At 38.5% G+C, this 21,826-nt stretch overlaps 2 protein-coding genes across 3 annotated transcripts in view; both read right to left on the bottom strand.

The window, feature by feature from the left end:
* adam12b (ADAM metallopeptidase domain 12b) overlaps positions 1-5,027 on the bottom strand; it is an 81,250-nt gene extending 76,223 nt beyond the window's left edge. For both annotated transcript variants that reach the window (XM_042742552.1, XM_042742553.1), the window contains exon 1: positions 4,580-5,027. In XM_042742552.1, the coding sequence (XP_042598486.1) occupies positions 4,580-4,691 (112 nt within the window). In that variant the 5' untranslated portion in view covers positions 4,692-5,027. The remainder of the gene's footprint in view (positions 1-4,579) is intronic.
* Positions 5,028-8,172: 3,145 nt separating this feature from the next.
* On the bottom strand, positions 8,173-20,644 carry LOC122140174. Its single transcript, XM_042742551.1, has 7 exons — positions 20,444-20,644; positions 18,173-19,181; positions 16,065-16,234; positions 15,302-15,470; positions 14,515-14,578; positions 14,112-14,211; positions 8,173-8,375 (listed from the first exon to the last, which is right to left on the bottom strand). Exons 1-7 carry the CDS (start codon positions 20,507-20,509, stop codon positions 8,337-8,339), a joined length of 1,617 nt encoding a protein of 538 aa, XP_042598485.1. The 5' UTR covers positions 20,510-20,644; the 3' UTR covers positions 8,173-8,336.
* Between the last annotated feature and the right edge of the window lie 1,182 nt (positions 20,645-21,826).

Here is a 21,826-nt window from a genome sequence, read left to right as displayed (position 1 = left end):
ACAGCTCAGTCATGCGACTGAAGTTCAGGGTGCTCACAATCAAGCATCAAAAAAATGTCATGTCTCAGATCAGGTCCAAGGACTGGTTTGTCACAATCAACCTAAAATATGCATACTTTCATATCTCCGTCCTTCCACAACACAGGAAGTTCCTGAGGTTTGCTTTTGGGGGCAAAGCTTACTATTATCGGGTTCTTCCCTTCGGCCTTGCACTCTCAAACCGCACTTTCATAAAGTTTGTGGATGCTGCTCTGACTCCTCTGTGACTCCAGGGCATCTGCATACTCGACTACATAGACGATTGGTTGATATTAGCTCAATCAGAGCATATGGTGGTTTGGCATTCTCTCTCACATGAAAGAGCTGGGGTTAAGACTAAATGAGAAAATTAGAAAAGTGTGCTTACTCCACTACAGAGAACCACTTATCTGGGCATGGTGTGGGATTCAACCACGATGCAGGCACAACTGTCTCCTGATTGAGTCGATCGTCACTGCAGATGCGAGAGTAAGAGAAGGCTGGTCACTCATTGTCAAGCAGTTTCAAAGATGGCAACTGCGTCCAACGTGATACATTTTGGCCTGCTGTACATTCAGACACCTACAGTGGTGGCTCAAGACCAAGGGGTTCTCCCCGAGGGGAAACCTGCTACGCATGCTCAAGGTCACGTGGTGATGCCAACTTGCCTTAGACATGTGTAGGAAGCCTTCAGGGTCCAGTGCTGGGAGCTCCTTGTCACCACATAAAGCTAGCAATGGACGCGTCCCTCACCGGTTGGGGAGCGGTCATGAGTGGCCGCTTTGCCCGTGGTCTGTGGAGCGGTCGCCATCTCACGTGGCACATCAACTGTCTGGAGATGTTGGCCGTATTTCTAGCATTAAAACTAGCATATTAATTAATTAATTATTAATATTAATTCTAGCATATAGCACTTGTATGTCATTCTCTTTTGTTGATTTTGATTTCTTTCATTGTCCTCATTTATAAGTTGCTTTGGATAAAAGCGTCTGCTAAATGACTAAATGTAAATGTAAAACACTCTCTCCCAGACCTAAGAGATTGCCATGTGTTGGTGCGCACCGACAACACAGCGGTGGTCTCTTACATCATCCACCAGGGAGGTCTGCGTTCACGCCCTTTTACAGACTGGCACACCAGATCCTTGTGTGGTCCCAGGGCCATCTCAATATGGGAGCAGACATCCTGTCGAGGCAGGGGCCGAGGCCCGGGGAATGGGGGTTGGTGAAGCAGATATGGAGAGTTTTTGGCCAGGCTCTGGTGGACCTGTTTGCGACTCAGGAGACATCGCACTGTCCCCTCTGGTTCTCTCTGATTTATCCAGCTCCTCTCAGACTGGACGCTATGGTACAGACTTGGCCGAGGTTTCGTCTGTACACCTTTCCCCTGATCGCTCTGCTCAGAACTGTGGAAGTTGTGGGTGTTGTAGGGGCACAACTCATAGCTTCTGGTCTCTCAATCGAGGTTGTTGAGACCATTCTCCAGTCCAGAGCTCCCTCTACAAGAAAAATGTATGCCTTGAAGTGGAAACTTCTTGGTGCAGAGACCGCCAGCTTGACCCGGTTAACTGCCCAGCTGGTACAGGGCTGGAGTTCTTGCAGGCCCGATTCTCCACAGGGTTGACCCACTCCACCTTGAAGGTCTACGTGGTGGCCATTGCGGCCTACCACGCCCCTCTCGGTGGTCAGTCAGTGGGCAGACAACCCTAGGTACACATTTCCTCTGCGGTGCGCTGAGGCCTCTAGTAGGATCTCCTGTCCCCCTGTGGGACCTGGCTATGGTGCTAGAGGCTCTCTGTAAACCTTTTTTCAAGCCTATAGAGGAGATATCTGATCATCCTCTCACTATTAAGACTACCTTTCTTCTGGCGATTTCTTCTCTTAAGAGAGTTGGGGATCTGCAGGCCCTCTTAGTTGCCCCTGTTATACTCCAGGCCTTCTGTCCTCCTCCCTTTCGGGAGCCTGACCAGCAGAAGCTTAACTTTATGTGTCCAGTGCGAGCACTAGATGTGTACGTCCACAGAACTGCCCTGACCAACTGCTAGTGTGCTATGGTCCCCCCATGAGAGGTCTTCCTGCTACTAAACAGACCCCCAGCCTGTGAATAGTGGATGCCATCTGCCTAGCCTATTTCTCTGGTTTCCTCACTCTACTAGAAGTGTTTCAGCCTCCAAGACCTTTCTGGCAGGTGTTTCTATGCAGGACATCTGCAACGCTGTGGGTTGGTCCACGACCTCAACATTCATCATGTTCTCTGGCCTCAATATGCGAGCCACTACAGGCTCTTCTGTTCTCTCACCCTAGCTGTGCTCTTCCACACTAGGCAGGGATTTTAAAGTCTGGTGGCGTGGGCACACTCGTTCCCAAAGGGTTTCAACGCAGCTCGAGCTCCTGAAGGGGACCGTCTCTAGGTTATGCATGTAACCATGGTTCCCCGAGGGAACGAGTTGCTGCGTCTCATTGCCATACTCATTGCCATCCCTGCAAGCACTTACTTAATTTCCCAGAAGCTGCCACTGTATCCACCGCACGTGTTTTTAAGCGTCCTAGTTGCTACATCACCCCGCCCGTGACATCTTGCCCATCCATTGGACTGATTACACACATGATTCAGAGCGTGGTCACGCTGAAGGCGTTCCTATAGTGTTTCGACACTGCATCTCGTTCACTCAGGGAACCATGGATACATGCATAACCTAGAGACGAATTCAACCATGGATGAACATATCATAAACACACATACACACACAAACAGTCTCAGTGCACAAGAAACAAATTAACCATGGATGGATAGACTCAAATAGCATTTTAATGGCTCTAGGTACTTTTTGCTGTCATGTGTGATACTGTGTAACCATGTCAGCCCTGCTAACTTCAGGAACTTGTCAGCACTGGGAATGAGGTGCTAACAAGAGGAAATATGAGAAACACACATTGCATACTCAAAATTGTCTGGCGTTGAGTGCAAAGCCAAAGTACTGCCCTCAAAAGGTGTTCAAGACAGTGCCCCTCAGTGGCTAAACTGCTTTCATGCACACAATCTATACGCAAAAGGCACAAAAGTCAGTAACTTAAATAATAAAGAAAGGCATGTGAGAAACAAATGACTGTTCACAGATTCTTTTTGTTTGCATTCTGTTTGATTTGCTTTGATCAAACCGAGAGTTTCGAGAGTCTCCTGCAATCACAGCTCAAAGATGTATTATCATCCTGCCTTTGCTGTAATTACTATCTTTCTGAACACCAGCTTAGAGGAGCATGTGTGCACTCTTGTGAAAGAGAGAGCAGAGGAGGAGAGCATTTGAGACGTGTGGAACAGATGTGTAGGAACAATACGATCTGATGAATTAAATGGTTAAATTCACAAGTGAAAAAGAAAACTTAACCCTAACTGACTTAATGATTAACATACACACACCATTTACTTCAATAGTGTCATGCTGAAATAAATGCAGCACATGTACATGCCAAAAACAAAGCCTATTTTAAACCTAATCCCACTGACCTAATAAAACTGTGGAGTACTGACAATCACATTGCTGATAATAAATGCATATCACTGGTCAAATGCAATTTCCATATAGCTGATTTCACCTGTATTATATTTGACTGTAAAATGAATAAGTGTCAGTGCATTTAAATTAGTTCTTATAGTAAAAAATACAAGGAAAGTAATAATAAAAAGCAATGCAATAAGAAGCATGCAGATATTTTAACCTTGTGGCTGTTTAATAGGTAAATGTGTGTGTGTGTGTGTGTGTGTGTGTGTGTGTGTGTGTGTGTGTGTGTGTGTGTGTGTGTGTGTGTGTGTGTGTGTGTGTGTGTGTGTAATTTTGTGCATGATTAAATATTACATTAAAAATATAACTTAAATATTTACATATTAATCATTAATATTTCATTGTAGCTTTAGGGGTCCAAGCATATCCCTGGCCAGTACCCTTAAAGGTATATCTTTGTGTGTACAAAACAAGCCTTTTCAAAATGCTTTTATTCCTATTTATATACACGGACAGGACATCCAGACATCACATCTTGTTTAAATGGTCACTGTTGAAGGTATCTCCTAAAGCCACATGTAAATGTGCATCTCTGCTCTTTCCTGCTATTGTTGTTCATCCTCATGCACTCAAGATTTCCAATTTATCTCATTCAGCAACTCTCCTCTTGTTTTATGCATGTGTTCTGTTGACAAACTGGCTTAAATAAAATAAAATAAAAAATCTATTCAAACAGCTGCCAAAATCTTTCATGCTTTTACAATAAAATATTTGATTTGAAACTTGTAACTACTATTATTATGTTTAATTGGATAACACTTCACATTTTAGAAACTAGTGTGTCCATTTACACTTATTTTACATTGTTGTAATCTTAATTTTGAACCTTTTTACCAAAAATACACCAGCTTGTCACTGGAACAATAAAATACGACTATGCACCCTTTAGGGGTAGATGTCTACTGTAATAAACTCACAGTGGGCTAATTGCATTTCTATATTAGTTTTAATTAGTGTAAGTGGACAGTAAGAGAAACACTAATATGAATTGGTGTCTCATACCGTCGGGTGAGTGATGAGTGGAGATGTCAGCTGTTAGTCCCACTATCAGCAGCACAAAAGCGCGCAGTCCGCTCATGAGGCACCAGTTCTCCATGCGCCGGTCGATCCTCATGATGCCCGGCTCCTTATGATGAGATCTTCATAATATACCGACACAAAAACACAAACACACACACAGCGCAAGCAAAGAGGATGTGAGGGACTTCCTGCAATACGATTTAATCCACAGGGGAGATAGGGGAGGGTGCTCTACAGACCCGCGATAGAGCTATCAGGAAAACTTTACAAAGCCAGTACTGCTTAAATCTTATGGTCTACTATGTTCACACTGTCCCGTGTCACGGAAGCAGAGTGTAAACAAAGCAAAAAAGCAAAGCGCACACAGACAGCTACGAACAGATGCGGTTCGGTCTGCTTTGGTTAAGTGTTGATTTTTGGAAGAGTGCTGGTTGAATCTCCACGTGTTTTATAGCGGGGCTCTGCAGGGTCCTAAAGCTATTCTTTCAGTGTCCTGAAATAAACAGTAGCCTATATTTTTAAATAATATTTTTCCTTTCAGCATACAGTCCTAATCAATGTCATGATAGTGTTAGTTTATTGTATTGTTTTAGGTCAATGATTTATGTATTTAAAAAAAGTTCCATGATATCAATAATAATAACTCATTTTATGGTCCCAATTTATATTAAGTTTCTTTAACTGCTTTGTAATTATGCAATCAATGGTTACACTTTATTTTAAGGTGTTCTTGTTACAGTGTAATTATACATTAAAGTACTGAGTAATATTAATTAACTAGCCTACATGTACTTACTATATGGTTAAGGTTAGGATTAGGGATTGTCTTAGGGTTATTTGCATGTAATTATGCATAATTTGTTCTTATTATAATAGTAAGTACATGTAACGTGTAACAAGGACACATTAAAATAAAGTGTTACCCAATCAATCAATAAATGCAGATGTAACTACAGACATTAAATACAGATGTATTTACAGGAAGGTATTTTTAAATGTAAGTTCAATGTAAAAATGTAAACAATAAATGCATATTTAATTTTAAGTGCACAGTAATTAAAAAACAATTTAACCTCTTAATTCCCGAGAAAAAAAGTTTTAGGAAAAAAATAGTTTTTTCTATGTCTTTACATTGTTTAGAGCATTAAATATAATGTAAAAAATAAATAATAATAAAAACAAAATAAAAAAAATGTATATTTAATTGTTAAGTTGTTATTTGTTTTTTGTGTTGTGCTTTGTGATTGGTTTTGTTTTAGAGATTCAATTTCTTTAAATGAATGAACATGCATAGGCAAAAAAGATAGATTTTTTAAATTCACCAATACATTTTCAGTTTTCAAGATTTTTTAATTTTATTTTTAATTTTTTTTTACCAGACTTTGTATAAACATGTTTCTCAACTATGTTATAACAGAATGATTCAATATACATGTTTTCTTTCCACAAAATGTATGTAAAATGGCTATAAACTGTTTTCTCATTATATACAATGTATCTATAAACTAAATCTAATTAGCATATTAATGTGTTTTTGGGGCAACATGTAATGAAAAAAGAAATGTAATAATGGGAGTTTTAATTGACTAGATTTTCATAATAATATATAATATTTCATAGAATATTGAAATATAATTTCTTTCCCTATTCATTTGTTATGTCTCCCAAAATGCGTAATAAATCTGCTTTTAGTCCCGGTGTCCTCATGTGAAGACATGTATGAAATCAACGTCCTTTTTTCGTAACAGAAAGTCATATTTTGATTCGAAACCCCATAACATTTTCCTGGGATGTTGATTTATGGCACACAATTAAAAAATTAGACAGATTTAAATGATAATTACAAAATATTATCATATTTCATCATATTTCCATAAGAGTGTCACTAAATTAATTTCAGACATTTTTGAAGACCAAGGAGAGGGAGTGGTCATGGTGAAACATCCAATCATTTGGTATCTCTGAAAAGCCCTGAATGTGCTCTGTTAAGGACATCCAGACTTATCTCAGAGAAATTCACAAAACTACAATGCCCTCATATGAGGCTGCAGGGTCTTAAGAGGATAAAGTGGATCCATTGTTATTATATAGCTACAATAAGATGTCTTTTTAAGAAAACGGGTAAATAAGTAAATAGGGTCACACACTTAAATAGGGTCACACGCACACACACACACACACACAAAGACACAAAGAGAGTGAGAGAAAGAGAGAGAGAGAGTGGGGGGGGGCACACAAATAAATATATTTCATAGTCTTTTAACGTATTCAAGGTAAATTTATTCATGGTATTATTTTATGGTTTCTGGTCAATGATTTATGTGTAGCCTTTAAAATAAATAAATCTATTTACTTACTTCACTGTCAGATTTCACAGTGTTATTTTCATTCCCTCAATCCTGTGAATTGATTCTTCTTGATGTGACATAAATGAGTTCAGTGCAATTAGAAAGGTACTGTGGTTATAATCTTGGATAAATTAAATAGCATTTTACATTCAAAACAGTATGTGAACATCATGCAATCACTGTGTGATTAATGTCAAGTTAATTTTCGCCTACATAACACTGCTGCAGAAATTCAGAAACTTTATGTGGCTCTGCATATTTTGTGAGTTTATTTGCAAGGAAATTATTCATTTTCTTAATGGGGTCATTTCCACTTTCCTTTCAGGTATGCAAGGCACTCTATAATAACTCTCTCAAGGTTTCCAGCAGGTAGCATACTGACCTCAGAGACTCAAGGACTTGTTAACATTTTTGCATTTTCAAATCAGCATGTTTGCTTGCTCTTCCTTTCAGAGCACCACAGCCAGCTCAGAATTCAGATTACTGAATTAAGATGAGTTTTCCGTCCTTAAGTTCCTTGTCTCTGCTTTATCATCATGTCATCCAATCTGTCATCTAACACCTGATCACTGACTTTCCAGTCTAATCTCTTGTTACGCTGTTCTCTCCTGAATTCTATTACCCCAAATGTCACGTTCTGCACCAGAAACCCTGACACTTCCAGAGCAAAGGAGACAGTGGAATATATGCGCCTTTCTTTTTTACCATACTTCCCACGGCATTTTTACATTACCAAGCTGCGTCACTTACTGAAATTGCCTATTACAGAAAGAGAACATAATGTCCAAATTTTAATGTGGGGAAAATTGCATAATGAATCTGAATAAAAGCAGGTTCAAAGATGCCAATGTTGCTTTTTCTTTTCTTTTCTTTTTTTTTCAAATAATACTTGAGACTATTGTTGATGACCTTTAGAAGCAAAATGACTTTTATTTCAAGAGTAGAACAAGCTGTACATAATAAACCTTCGTAATATATAATTAGATAAAAGGTATACAGTGATTGTGCACAAATACATTAGAGCATCTGCCTAATTAACATAAAATAGTGTTAAAATATAATTTAAAATTACATTTTAGTTAGCTCTATATGTCTTCTATAGGGTTTATTTGACATACCATTTTCATATGAAAACAGACTCCAACCAGGTCTCCAATTATCAAACACTTTCTCTTTAAAAATACCTGTCACACTGCACAGACACAACAGGCATATGTCATGTGGATTCACCTCAGGTCCGGTAAAAGGTGTTTTATATTTGGAACAACGCATCAGAAAGCCAAGCTCTGCTCTCAGGAGGGAGCTGCAAAGGTCTTGCTCGTCTTCAGTTCTTTGCCTCAGGCAAGGAGAACGCGGGGGATATGAATCTTGTGATGAAACAGGCACTTCCCTCAGTCACCGTGTCTTTGAAGAACCTGATCCAAAAGTTTCTGTGGAAAAAAGAAGAGGAAACTTTTAACTAAACTACAACCAAGCAAGCAGCCTGTTTTTCAAAGCATCTGCACGCTCAGGTCAAGTGGTGAAGAAATGAGGGGGAAGTGACTGTGTGTAATCTACAGATTACACAGAATTCTCCCTGTCTGTCCCCCTGGGTGGCCATTTCCCCTGGGAGCAATGATAACCTGCTATCTGTGCTCCAACCACATCATGCTATCGTTGCTTTTTCCTCCTCGGAGGTATTCATTTTATTTTCTGTCTGCTTCCCTTGTCCTTGGCTATCTTTGATGCTGCGCTCCGTCAGCTGCTACAGAATAACCTGCACATTCCAGTGTAGATTAGAAAAAGCTGAATATGTTTTGTTTGAGAAACAAACTTTTGTCATGAACTGCTGATTCTGACTAACTCTTAATGGAATAGTTCAACCAAAATAAAAATCTTTCATATTTACATAACTTTGAGTTAACTTTTATAAAAAGTCAGTCATGCAAATTCGTATGTCAGTGTGACCTCAGTTGAACACAAAATAAGATGTTTAGAGGAATGTTCATGCTGCTCTTTTCCATAGAGTAAAAGTGAAACAGTTTAATCAACTGACTAAACATCTGGTGAAAACTTGAAGCAAATAAAATATTTAGGCAATAGATCACTCACATCACTGGTTTAATAGTTCACTTTTGATTTAATATACAGAACATTATGTTTGAAACTATCAAGCATTTTAAAACTACTCTACTCCTTGAAGTTTTAATGGCAACAAGAGTTAAACTCTAAAACAAAGATGCTGAGACTAATTGAGCAAGAAAATCAGTAAGCACAGCACATTAAATGTGCAGTTACTGTATAATTGAACTACAGCGGGTATTTGTGTAGTCAAGCTACAGTCTTTGTCCAAGGCTGCATAACTGTTTTCTGTTTGTATATAATTTAAATATATAATTTATTCTTGTGATAGCAATGCTGAATTTTTAGCAGCCATTACTCCAGTTTTTAGTGTCAAATGATCCTTCAGAAATCAGACTTACGATTTGTTAACTGAGATATATTTATTTTTATCATCAATGCTGAAAACAGTTGTGTTGCTTAATATTTCTATTGAAAAACATATTTTTTCTTCACGATTATTTGATGAACCAGAGGGTTAAAAAACCAGACAGGTAAGATTTCAGTCAGACTAGCATGTAAATTACATATTTTTAAAAAAAAGAAAAAATAAAGCTTTTTCCAAATTGAAATTAATCTTTTAAGATGCATGTAAATTTCCTTATTGTGATAATTATTGTCATTATCAATCACTGGAATTTTGAATGTCCTTAATTGTCATAAGTACATCACAGGACAAAGTTATGCACACTATAAGCTACAAAACAACATGTGAACTCTTTTGGCATCTCTCTCTCACTGTATCTCTCCCCTCACCTGCTTCTCTCTATCTTTCTTCAGCCCGACTTATCAAGAATTCATCACTGTCACAGAGGGGGTGCAAGCCTGAGAGACAGAAGGGCTTCATGGGAGACAGTGAGCCAGACACTTCATGACAAAGTATCAGCCTCACAGGACCTGACACCCATTAAAACAACACACCCCGACAAGAGATTTCTCCTTTACAAAAGCACACGTTTTAGGCATCCAGGGATCAGCCTGTCAGCAAAGACCAAAATACCAGTGAAAGCTTTTCTGTTGTGGAATTCAACACTCTAAACATCAAAAACAGGGAAATTATTGTTGACACAAGCCTCCTTTGTGTCACAAGCATCCCCTAAGTATCAGGGCCGTGTCTGTTACCGAAAAGAAAAAAAGGAATGCATGAATAAATAAGCCTTGAGTGGAATTAATCTAGATATCAAAAAGTAGTTTGATAGGCAGGATTCATTTGAAGAACTATACTGACCTCTGCTGGAAGACAGGGTAAGTACAATTAATATGAATTTCTGAAAAAGAAACGTCTGTCTTTATTTCTTCACGTTTTCCCAAACCTCTACAATTCTGTAGAGGAGACATTCTGCTGAATGTACTAGTAAATCTGTTAAAATGAATGGTGACTAGAGCTTTCAAGCTTCAGAAAGCGTGCAAGGGTACCATAAAATGATCATAAAAGTGGTTCATATGACTTGTGTACAATTTTCAAGTCTTCTGATGTCATACGGGAAGTTTTTGTGTGATATAATTAAGCCATATTCACTTGTAATGTCTTCTAATTCTTGAGCTGTTACATCAAGAATTGCTGTGGCTGGATCATTGAGTCAGGAAACTGAATTAAAAAACCAGTCCAGTTAGTTAATCATTAAGACTGGTTTTGTGAATGGATCAATCAAATCATTGAAAAGATCTGACTCAAAAAAACTATTAATTCACAAATCTGACATTATTCCTGACATCTTCTGTCAAGAAGAGCTACGGCAAAGATTATCAGTGAATAACAACTGAAATCATCATACGACATAAGACGACTTGAAATATAATGCACAATTAATACAAACTACTTTTATACTTTAATAGTGTTTTTCCTTTCAAGAATAAAATTAAAGCTTCAGTCACAATTTATTGTAATTTCATGGGGGGAAAAACAACCAGCACAGTCTTCAGATTGCTTCCTTTTGTGTTCCACATAAGAAAGAAAGCTTACATGGAACTACATGAGGGTGAATGAATAATGACAGAGTTTTCATTTTTAGGTAAACTATCCCTTTATGTGGGTTTCCACAATGACCCAACAAGATAAATGTAACAGTCATGTTGTATATTATCATTTTCAAGTTGTTGTGAAGCACTGTTGGCTGTCTCTGCATGAATGCCCCTCATGAGCCTCTATATATCACTTGACACCTCAGTATGGAGGTAAAAGTTCAGCAAGGTGAGATCAGACAGTCTGGCACCACACAGCACCTGCTGTTTCTAACCAGAGGGAAGGTTTTCACAGAGCAGCACAAGTTTCGTCTCCTATGGTACACTTGGGCTGACAGTTGTGACAGAACGCATTAGTTGAGACAAAAGCCTCAGGTGTGTTTGTCCTTGTGGGGGTCATTAAAGGTCAGTTTGGAGGATCACTTTAGAGTGATCACTGTTAAAGCATCAGCACAAAGAAACAGAGCCATTTGGTCATGACGTCAATTTGTAAGCCAGTCTGGGAGGCTAATTCGCTGTGCTTGTTCCTTCATTATTTTCCAATGGGATTTTAGAAAAAGTGGTTTTCAAGGTTACTGCTATCTGAAGACACTTGTCTTGTTTTGTTCAAAAATTACATGCAGTCATACCTCATAAAGGATTTTTAAAATCATGCTCTTTAAAAAGGCAAGTCACTAGCAAATTGGGGGCCTCAACAAATTTCCAAGGGGGCCCACAGGAGGACTGAAGTAGTTAAATTAATAAATGATTTAAATATTAAAATTGTATAACTCTAAATTAAAATGCAAAAACCACATAAAATAAAAACGTAGAGTGACCATTTCTGTTCCCTTTTTAACAACTGAGGGCCTTTGAGTAAAAAAGATTGAGAATCACTGTCCTAGATAATAAATGGAAAGTTGAGCTTTTAAAGGGGTCATATGATGCGATTTCAAGTTTTCCTTTCTCTTTGGAGTGTTACAAGCACTTGGTGCATAAAGAAGATCTATAGAAGTGGCAAAGACTAAAGTCTCAAACCCAAAGAGATATCCTTTATAAAAGTTAAGACTTGTCCACACCCCCCTAAAACAGCTCGTTTAAACATGCCCCCACATGTGTACGTCACTGTGTGGGAAGATTTGCAAAACGCCGCCCAAATGTTCACGGAAAGAAAGAAGGCGTACCTTTTATTCTCGCTGTTGCCACCGGCACCATTTCACGGAGAAGAATGTGTGTTTCATTGTGAAAGTGAAACTACTTTGTTTGGTCTTCCAAAAGAGCACAATATTCGCTTCGCCATGCCTAGAGCTGATCTGTGCAGGTCGCTGAGGAAATACATCAACTTCGCGCTCTCCGTGGACGAAGCTGAGTCCAGCCCGGGGTCGTCACATGTGGTTGCCGCAAGCCCCGGCCGCTCCTTCGTCGAATCCGCTGGCTGTTCCTTGTTATAGCCGCTGGCTTCCGGTCACTCAAACCACGGACCGTTCCTTACTCAAGCACCCAGCTGTTCCTCACTCAAGCCGCTGGCCATTCCTCACTCTTTGCAAGGACAGTCTGGCGCTTCTGATTCTGGGTATGTTACTAGGTTTACATATATAAAGGATTTGCCACTGATGATTCAAACGCAAATTTTGAGCAGTGTAGAGTAGCTATTGTTGTTTGTCGTTTCTCCGATCACAAATGTAGACATGGTTTTATGTTTACGCGGCGCAGTATGCAACGCAACGCGTAAAAAGACAGTATAAGTCATTATAATCAGTAATTACTGTATGTCCCCACTGGACCCAAACTGCCTCGTTTGTAATGAGTTTTATTGTTTTTGTCCTGTCATGCCGGTGTTCTGACAGGGACACGCCATAACAGTATATGTTGAGGGGCATAACATTTCCGTCAGACGCTTGAAACATTTGGGAAATCACAACGCACTGGATAGCTGGCCAATCAGAGCACACCTTGCTTTTCAGACCGATGAGCTTTGTAAAAACTGACACGTTTCAGAAGGCGGGGCATAGAGGAGAAACAATAATGTACATTATGCGGAACATAATATGTTTTTGAACCTTAAACTGCATTAACACATTTCATTACACCAAATACACAAAATAATGTTCTTTTTAGCAGCATATGACCCCTTTAATTTAATTAAAAGTATTAAAGTTAATATTGTTTTTTTTTTATGGATATTACTCATTTTTTCTTAACCACAAGAAATTTTTCTCTCTCTCTCTCTCTCTCTCACTTCACTTCTTGTGAACTCTCCAACTTTTCACTCTTCATACAAGCAAAAAAACCCAAACTTTTTTAAAATTAAATTTTAATTTACTCATAATTCAAGGAACATTATTTTCTTGAATACACTCATTACACATCCCAGAGGGAACCCACTGCTGGAAAAAGCTAATTCTCTTTCAGATTTTAGGACTAAAAAACTGAACATCTCTCAGAGTCTTGGTTAAAACTCTGAATCAACTTTAATTTCAGCTATTAAAGCAGGCACGCTTTAATTGAATTCTATTTTAATTACATTCTGCTGAGGTAACTACATATCTGGGTCCTGAAAAAAAGACACTATCATATTTTACTGTTCTGCTCTATATTCAGCTAAGAAGCACGTCTGCAAGTTTCATTTTGCTTTACACTGACTGCTTTTCAAGGTTCATTTGAGTTTTTTCACAGTCTTACTCTAAATGGCTTTCACAATCATTCTCCAATCAACAGCTGTGCTCTTTAGCGAGTTTAATTAAGCTTACAGTACAAAAGGGTTTACAGCTGTAGCCTCTGCTCCCATGCTCCCTCTAACATGAACTGGCCAAATTTGGATTATATCAAACTGCCTTACAATTTCAAATATCAGTTATTTGATGAAAACACAATATGTGACCTGGCGCATTCTCTGCACACATCGGTATACCTCTAATTCATACTTCTAATCATTCTAGCATATATTAAACTAGGCACTGTGTATTATGAATATTCTCAGCTTTTATGACAGATTAACAGAAGCTAAATAAATACATTCAAATAAAAGTAAAAGCTGTGGATAATTTTTTAATGGTGGAACTGATCATATCTATAAACCTTAAAATTCAAAGCAGTTTTGTTTTGTGTGAGATTTAAAGATTAACCTTTTTGAACACCTCTGCCCTCAGTCTGTTGGTTTCCAACACCAGCCTCTTCCTCTCCTCCTCCTTCTTTTTGGTCACCTCAGGGAGTTTGTTGTAAATCCTACAAGCACAGACTGGTGGATGATGAATGTATAATGACAAGAAAAAATTGACTTGGAGGTGGGAGAAGGAAGTGATTCATCTACTTTTCATCCAAACAGACAAACAGAAACGCACAAGGAAATATCTTGATATATGTCAATATGTACTTTTATCCACTAAATTTCATCTGATCTGGTGGCTTTTATTTAAGCAGAGAGATAAGCAAACACTGTCCTTATCAGAAAGGGGTCATATTGTGTTCTTGCACTGATAAGCACCGGTGCGTGTGTGATATTATGAGGGTGTTTATGTGAAAACTCACCGTCTGGATCTCCATTGCATCTCCTTGCCTGAGATGGCTCTGTCTCTGGGTTTGAAAAGGTTATCTAAAAAAAACACATTTACAGTAGGAGAATAAATGATAACAGTGAAATGGAAAGGTCGTTACAAAGCTTAATATTTCATTTTTTACATTTTATTCTTTAGTCTCAGTTTAAGGCTGTCCTGGTTAGTCTGTGACATTATTGGCCTTCTTAGCCTTACAAATCAACAAACTAAGTGCTTACTGAACAAATATTGCATTTTCACATACAATAACTTATAAGAACATTTTTACAGAATCATAATGGCACCAACAGGGGGCATCAGTTAGCTGTAGGAGCAACAGGATGTGTCATGTACTTTTTAAGATTCATTGTTCATTCTCAACAGGGCCGCAGTGAAACATGCAGAGGTCTTTGAGATCTCTATTGTATCTGTTTGCTTTTAATAAGTCTGTCCCACCACAAGTTTGTTCTGATACTACTGAAGTTATGATGCACCAAATGTTTCACTGCAGCAATGAATTGTTTGTGAAGGCATCAGTAATGTGTCTTGGTGCAGTGCGCTTGCCCTAAAAATCGTAAGATGACCCTTATACTCACTGTTGGCACTTTTTGCAGGTATCTGCCACACTGATGTACTGTTACCAATTCATTGTTCATTGCTACAATTGATACCTGATTTAATGGTTAAAGCAATAATACTGAGACTGCATTGCTGCAGCACTAGATCTGCATCACAGCTCCTTCAACTGTGCATAGGATGCTAATGAAAACAGGGCATCTTACCACTAAGGGGGTGTGGTTTGGTGCAGTTCCACCTACAGTTAGCCGTCTCCATGCCCATGATAAATTCAGCTGTTTGTAAGCTCCGCCTCTCCCTGGCCCTCAGTTCCAGTCGTCGCACCCGATTCTGAGAGCGAGAGATGAAATCTGGACGAAACCGCTCAAGAGCATCCTACACACATTTGGATATGAACACAAGGTTTGTGCCACGGTGAAATGCTGGGGTGTATATTTATGATTTGCCACATTTGGGTGTTCAGGAAGGAAGTAAAAAACTTAAATTCATTGAGTCTTTGTTCACACAAAAATCCAAGCTTGTACAATATATTAGACACAGTTAAATATTTTTTTTTTGGCAATCTCAAAATGGATATCCAATTTACTGCATTGTACATTTTAATGCTGAGACACCTAAATTCAATTGTAGCATTTAAAACAATTGATTTTATTTTTAGTATTTTATGCAAAAAAATAAATAAAATAAATAGATAGATAGATACAAAAATAATATAGTATTTTAATATCAGCCATAACATGAAGATAATTATCATCTTATAAATATCAACATAATTAAATGACTAATTCAAACCATACGTGGGTGTATGTTTGTAATGGTTTGTAAATATCTTTGCAGTTCAGTTTACAAAAAAAAACAAAAAAAAGGATTTAAGTCAGATATGCCCCAATAAATCTGTTGTTTTCTGCCTGTCTGAACAAACCCTAAGGAAAACCTCATGGTAGCCAGATTCCTTCAGTAAAACCATACCCTCAAGCTAAGCGAATGGTATCCTGTGTCCTGCTGGTCAGTCTTGGGCCCACAGGTGCAATTAGTCAGATGAGGAGAGACCGGGTACTCAATAAGTCTCCTGACTTTCTCAGCAGTGTGGAAAACTGTTCTGACCTCATGATGGGCCCTTATGCGCACCTGAGGCACTCCTGTACAGATAAATAATGATATTAGCTCAGTGCCTTAACATACAACCTGACAAACACTTGCTATAACACACGTTTACCTGGATAAGTACTGATGCCTTGCAATACACACAAGTACTGGTACATAAAAGTAGTGTTAGACATGCAGGTGAACAGTCCACTAAAGGGTTTGTGAACTTTTTATTATTTAAAAGCAATGAATATTAAATGTTGATATCAAAAAGACCTTATTTAAAGGAAAAATAACTATACTGCGATATATCGTTACCATGAAATAAAATTACTCATAACATGATATAAGATTTTGGTCACATCACCCACCCCTACTTAACAACATGCTAAAAAACACTCCTTTACAACCACACAATGGCAAAAAATAAAATAAAAATAATAATAAAATAAAAAATAAATCTATTGCATGTAAAGTAAAGGTGATGTCACATTTACCATAATTCTGCATATTTTGCAACAGGTTGGTGATACAGATTTGTCGCACTGGCCAACATAAAGCTAATTTCTGTGTGAGCTGTTCTTCATATATTTTTACCCTACTGACAATAGACAGTGGACCATTTTTGTCCGTGAAAATCTGTTTCTACTAACATGCAGACTGTATTTACAAGATAACATTTTCATTATTAGATAATGAAACTTTTTATTGACAATAATTTACTGATAAATTATATCTCAAAAACATCAGGAATATTGATAAAAAAAATAGGTTTGTAATATCATACAAGTCCTTTTGCAAGCTCTTGTCACTGGATCCTCTAAGGCAGAGTAAGATGTTGCATTTTCATGGCATTTCATTCTGAGCACATTCAAGCTCTTGATTATCGCAGGGGAGTCCACCATTTCATTCAAATTTGTCTCAGAAATAAAAGCTAAAAACCTATTCACTAAATGATGTCAGGATCAGTGAGAAAGAGACAGGCTGATTTAAAAGACAGATGCAGAGGGTTGCAAAAGGACAGTGAAGGATTGACACATAAATAAACTAAGACTTGTGGATAAGTGCCCTCCCTGCGGTGGTACCTGGTGTTAGTTCATCAGAGCCCAGTCATGCAGCCTTGCCGTCACATGCTTCACGGACCACATGCAAAAGATCAGTATGCTGCAGGGAGGATGTTATCCTTCCAACTCATCACAACAAAATGTGTTTAGCCGTACAGAGCCAGAACAGGGGCCAGAGAAACCAATAGACTTTAGATGCAAGGTAATGTGGAGTCAATGATGCATCATCTCACATAAGAAGAGTGAAACTCACCCTATTTTCTTTTCAATAGATCCCCCTTTCTTTTATCTTCCTTTATAAAAATACAAAAATCTGTGTCCTGACTGTGCATCTACTAAGGTAAATAACTGTAAAATACCAGCATCAAATGCTGATAATGCTACAATCCGCTACTTGGCTTTACTCGAAAAGCATCTCATTATTCCAAGATCAAGACTCTCTCTGTTAAAATCCGAAATCCTGCCTCGGAGCAAACTTACAGATTTAACAGATTTCACTCCATCTCTGGATACCCAGCCATGCACTCTGTATCAAATGATGCCAGATTAAACCTATTTTGCCCATTTGCACCAGCGGACCATTTTATCTGACATCTGATTGACCCACTTGAGCTGGCACACTCTATTCCCTTTCTAGGTGCATTCTTTTGTTTTCACAAAGCCATTTATAGTTTTTCTGACAATACATTCCCATTCCCAAAGGAGCTTGAGGGAAGGCCGTCTCATTAACAATGCATAAGCCACCAATCAGAAGGTGTGCAACCAGAGTAAGTGATGTTGAAATGAAACCACCCTGGCTAAGACATCACACGGTGTGTCAGAAAAGAATGTTGCATCAAAGCTACAGAATAAAGGACAGCAAGAGCAAGACAGAGAGGATGGATACATTTGCATGGCTACTGAGGAGCAGGGAGGTGATATAGGTACCTGATGGCTCGCTGAATGCCTCTCTGGCTCTTAGATTGCTCTGCGGAAGCCCTAAGACATCATTAGCCTTTCCATTCAGTCTGAAGGCAGCAGAAGATGAGTGGCACCTTGTTCTGAATGGCAAGGATGTTAAAGTGGAACACTGCATGTCAGAGTCGGAGCCGGTATTACTTTTAAAAGCACTGCCATTGATGGTTGACCCATTCTTCAGGTGCTGGGACTGCCTTTCTGTTCCATCAACACCAATGTTTGCCATGTCCCAGTCACTGTAGGACCTTTTAGTTTGAATCATGGTTTCAGGTTTCTCAGGGGTCTGAGTAAAAGATGGTTTTCCAAGGGAAAGGGACAGAGTGGATCTATACAAAATCTGTCCAAGAGGGATTGAGAGGGATTTGTCCAAGTACAGAGTAGATCTGGACAGCTTGGATGGAAGCAGCTCCAGATGGGCACAAGAGCGGAAGATAGGATGTTTTAAAGAGTCCGTTTGATCTTCTTCCTCTCTGTAGCTGTGCTTGTGGACTGGTGGAGCTTGGGAACTGCTGGGAGTCTCACTGGCACAATGCCGTTCTCTGTTCTCGGTCACCATCACCACAACTGTCTTGTGTCTAGGAGGCACCGGAGGGCCAGCAATGGCTTGTAGGGTTTTATTTTTACTGCGGGCCATGAAAGAGGGCGGTCTGTCAGTGTTAAGAGGACGAAAGGTTGAGTTTGAATGAGCTGTACAATCCCTTTTAGGAGACAAACTCCGGGCGGTGATGGTGATCGAAGAGAAGCTTGACCGCAAAGTGGGTCTATTGTAGCAATGGAGAGCTTCAGGGACGCTACGTGTCCGGCCCAGGAATAAAAAAGGAGTAGTTGTGTGTTCTGATCTCCATTGTTCATCAAATGATGTAAAGCCAGATAAAAACGGGGGTGTTTGCCTTCCTCTCACTGGGTCCTCCAATCTATTCCTCAGACTCCTCCATGGTGTCATGGCATTTTGGTGCCAGCAATACTCATTATCCACTGCCTGTGAAGTATATGACCTTTAGTATGAAGCTACAAATTTTACAAAATATTACAGGAATGTTCTAGCAGGGTTGAGTTCTCATGACAATTCAAAGAATTTAAGATGTGTGAATTTAAGATGGATTCATTCATACCAATATACTGTATGAACTGGTTTGACCAATTCATGGACAAGAAACTATTCAAGAATAAAATTTGCTCATATATTGGTTTGAATTTTCAAGCAACCTTCAAACATGACTAATATCTAGCTGATAACAAATTTAACAGCATGAAAAATTATATTCAGCATAGTAGACAACTATGAAAAAATCAAATCACTGTACAAACTGTGGGATAAAGTGAAATTATCTTCTATAGAAATCAAAAGCATTTCACAAATGCAGTCAGTGGAGTTTAACTTGCATTTAACCTAGAATATTCATTTAAATCGAAACAGTAACATCCTCGCATGAAGTGTAACATCAGTTATTTCTTCTTCAGGCTACAAACTAGCTCTAAAGGTGCTATGAATGCATCTTTGATATTTGTGGTCTTTTTATTGCCCCTCTATAAATATGAATTTCACCCATAGGCAATAAGACAGACACAACATGTTAGACAGTCTTGCTGTTTTATGATGAAATTTTGGGGCAGTAAAAATATCTGTAGCAACTAATATTGCACCGATTTCTGTATTTTATATTTACAACAACTAATAAACATGATTAAACCTTTGCATGTTTAATTTGGCAAATTACTGATAAACAAGGAAAAACTGTAAGTATTGTCAGAAAAGACTCAGGTGAAGGCATCGGAAATGCAGTGTGAAGACAAACTGTGAAGAAAATGGTTAACAAACACATAAAAACAGTAATCCTGAGAAAATAAACAACTATGTTTGAGACATTACTATTAATTTACACAGCTAGCATCTTCATTTTATTTGCTGTTGATTTACAGGAAAGGTCAAACAGTGTGACTGAAACTGTTTTCAATTACAATAGCCAACCTCCAAATTTATTACCAAAACTGAGGAGTGATCACACCACAAGACTTCCAGACTGAAATAATGAGTAATTATCAACAACGGAGTGCACATTAAAAGTTGTCAGGCAGTTTTCACAAGACAAGCTTAAACTTGCCTTGTGACTTTTGAAAACTTAAAATTAGTTTCATTTCAAAAAAGCTAAAGCCCAAATGCCCGATATCTATATCTATAATGCATATGTAATTTATACATAATGGATTTTATCTGTAATTTGCTGCTTGCGTCTCTCTTACCTCATTAATGTTGGGAGTCGACTGATAAGAGCACCTCCAGCCTCTGAGCCACAAGTTTGAGCGCATGTCTCTTACATTTCAAGCTGTGGAAAACAATAATACGTCATTCATAGTTATTATATAAACACAGTTCACAAGTTCGTCTAAAGTGCGCTAGACAGGTGCCATACTATACAAGGGCGAACGTGTTCTCAGCAGTTATGTCACAACATTAAACTACACGAGCATGCGCCGTTTGCCAGCCCAACCTACTCCCTTCTGCTCACCTTTACTTAATTTATTCATGAGCTGGCACTATTATCCAGTTACCATGCCACTCTGAGAGAGTTTTCAAGTATTTTAGCTTACCTGTTACTGATATGCTCACAGCTTATTCTCGTAGTTACTTCATGAGTTGTCTTTCCAAATATTTACCAAGTTCTGAAAAAGCATTTTCATATTCACACTGTGGCATGCTGTTTATTCATGATGTGTATAAGCCCTGTTAACACTCCAGTCCATATCAGCTTACATGATTTCAATATTTAATAGCAAAACAATGTACATTCTTGTTTGAGTCTGTAATGGTTGACAGCATACACATTTAGTCTCCACCAATAACTGCTGCTGAAAACAGCAGACATCAAAAATTAATTCAAAGTGTGGCTGTCACTTCCAGGCAGTGTTTGGCAAGTTACTCCAAAATTAATAATTTGGAATAATTTATTTAAAAAAAAAAAAAACAATGTCCTAATGGACAACAGGCCTACAAGTTTCAGGAGGAAATCTAACAGCAAATCTGAATCAAATTTAACAAATACCACAGCAATAGAAGAAAAATTACATCCCATGTAGATGTGATTATGTTCCCTTAAAAACATGATATTTCTGTATTATACTGGAAAGTTGGAAACCCTAAACATGTGGTTATTGTGGACATTAAGGTCACCCACTTTAAACAAATACGTATGCAAACCAACTAAATTTCCCCATCAATCTTCTTAAGCAAAACTCATTATCTTACTCTCTTGCGCTTTAGCTCAACAACCGAAACACCCAGTGGATGAAAAAGGAAGCGCACCGTAAAAGATTTCCTGTGAAAAATAAAATTATGCATTCATTGCCTTTGTTTTCTGTTGGTTCTGCTTTATCTGTGTTGAACCAGCGAGGGAAATTGTACTAACAGCTGATCTGTCTCTGAAGAGTAGCTGGGCAATATTGGATGTGCCTCTCCGTGTTGACTGATTGCTATCATCAGAGGGGGCTGAACAGTCACGGCTCTTGCCCTGACCTGAGGATTCATGTGGAAAATAGTGAAAGGCTCAAGAGGGTGCATCTGTGAGGGAAATCGCTTGCTACGTGAGACTGCCAAGTCATTGCGGGCCATCTGCAGATTTAGAAATT

The sequence above is a fragment of the Cyprinus carpio genome, chromosome B17 (assembly GCF_018340385.1).
Source record: "Cyprinus carpio isolate SPL01 chromosome B17, ASM1834038v1, whole genome shotgun sequence".
Lineage (NCBI taxonomy): Eukaryota > Metazoa > Chordata > Actinopteri > Cypriniformes > Cyprinidae > Cyprinus > Cyprinus carpio.
The sequence above is the reverse complement of the archived record's forward strand: the minus strand, read 5'-3'. Positions and strand labels throughout refer to the sequence as shown.

Bases quoted from the DNA above. Each gene is read 5' to 3' on its own strand.
- LOC122140174 (XM_042742551.1), bottom strand. From the start codon at position 20,509: ATGCGCTCAAACTTGTGGCTCAGAGGCTGGAGGTGCTCTTATCAGTCG. The intron at 19,182-20,443 runs GTAAGAGAGACG...TATACTTCACAG, and splicing joins CGACTCCCAACATTAATGAG to GCAGTGGATAATGAGTATTG. The intron at 16,235-18,172 runs GTACCTATATCA...TTATCTGTACAG, and splicing joins GGCATTCAGCGAGCCATCAG to GAGTGCCTCAGGTGCGCATA.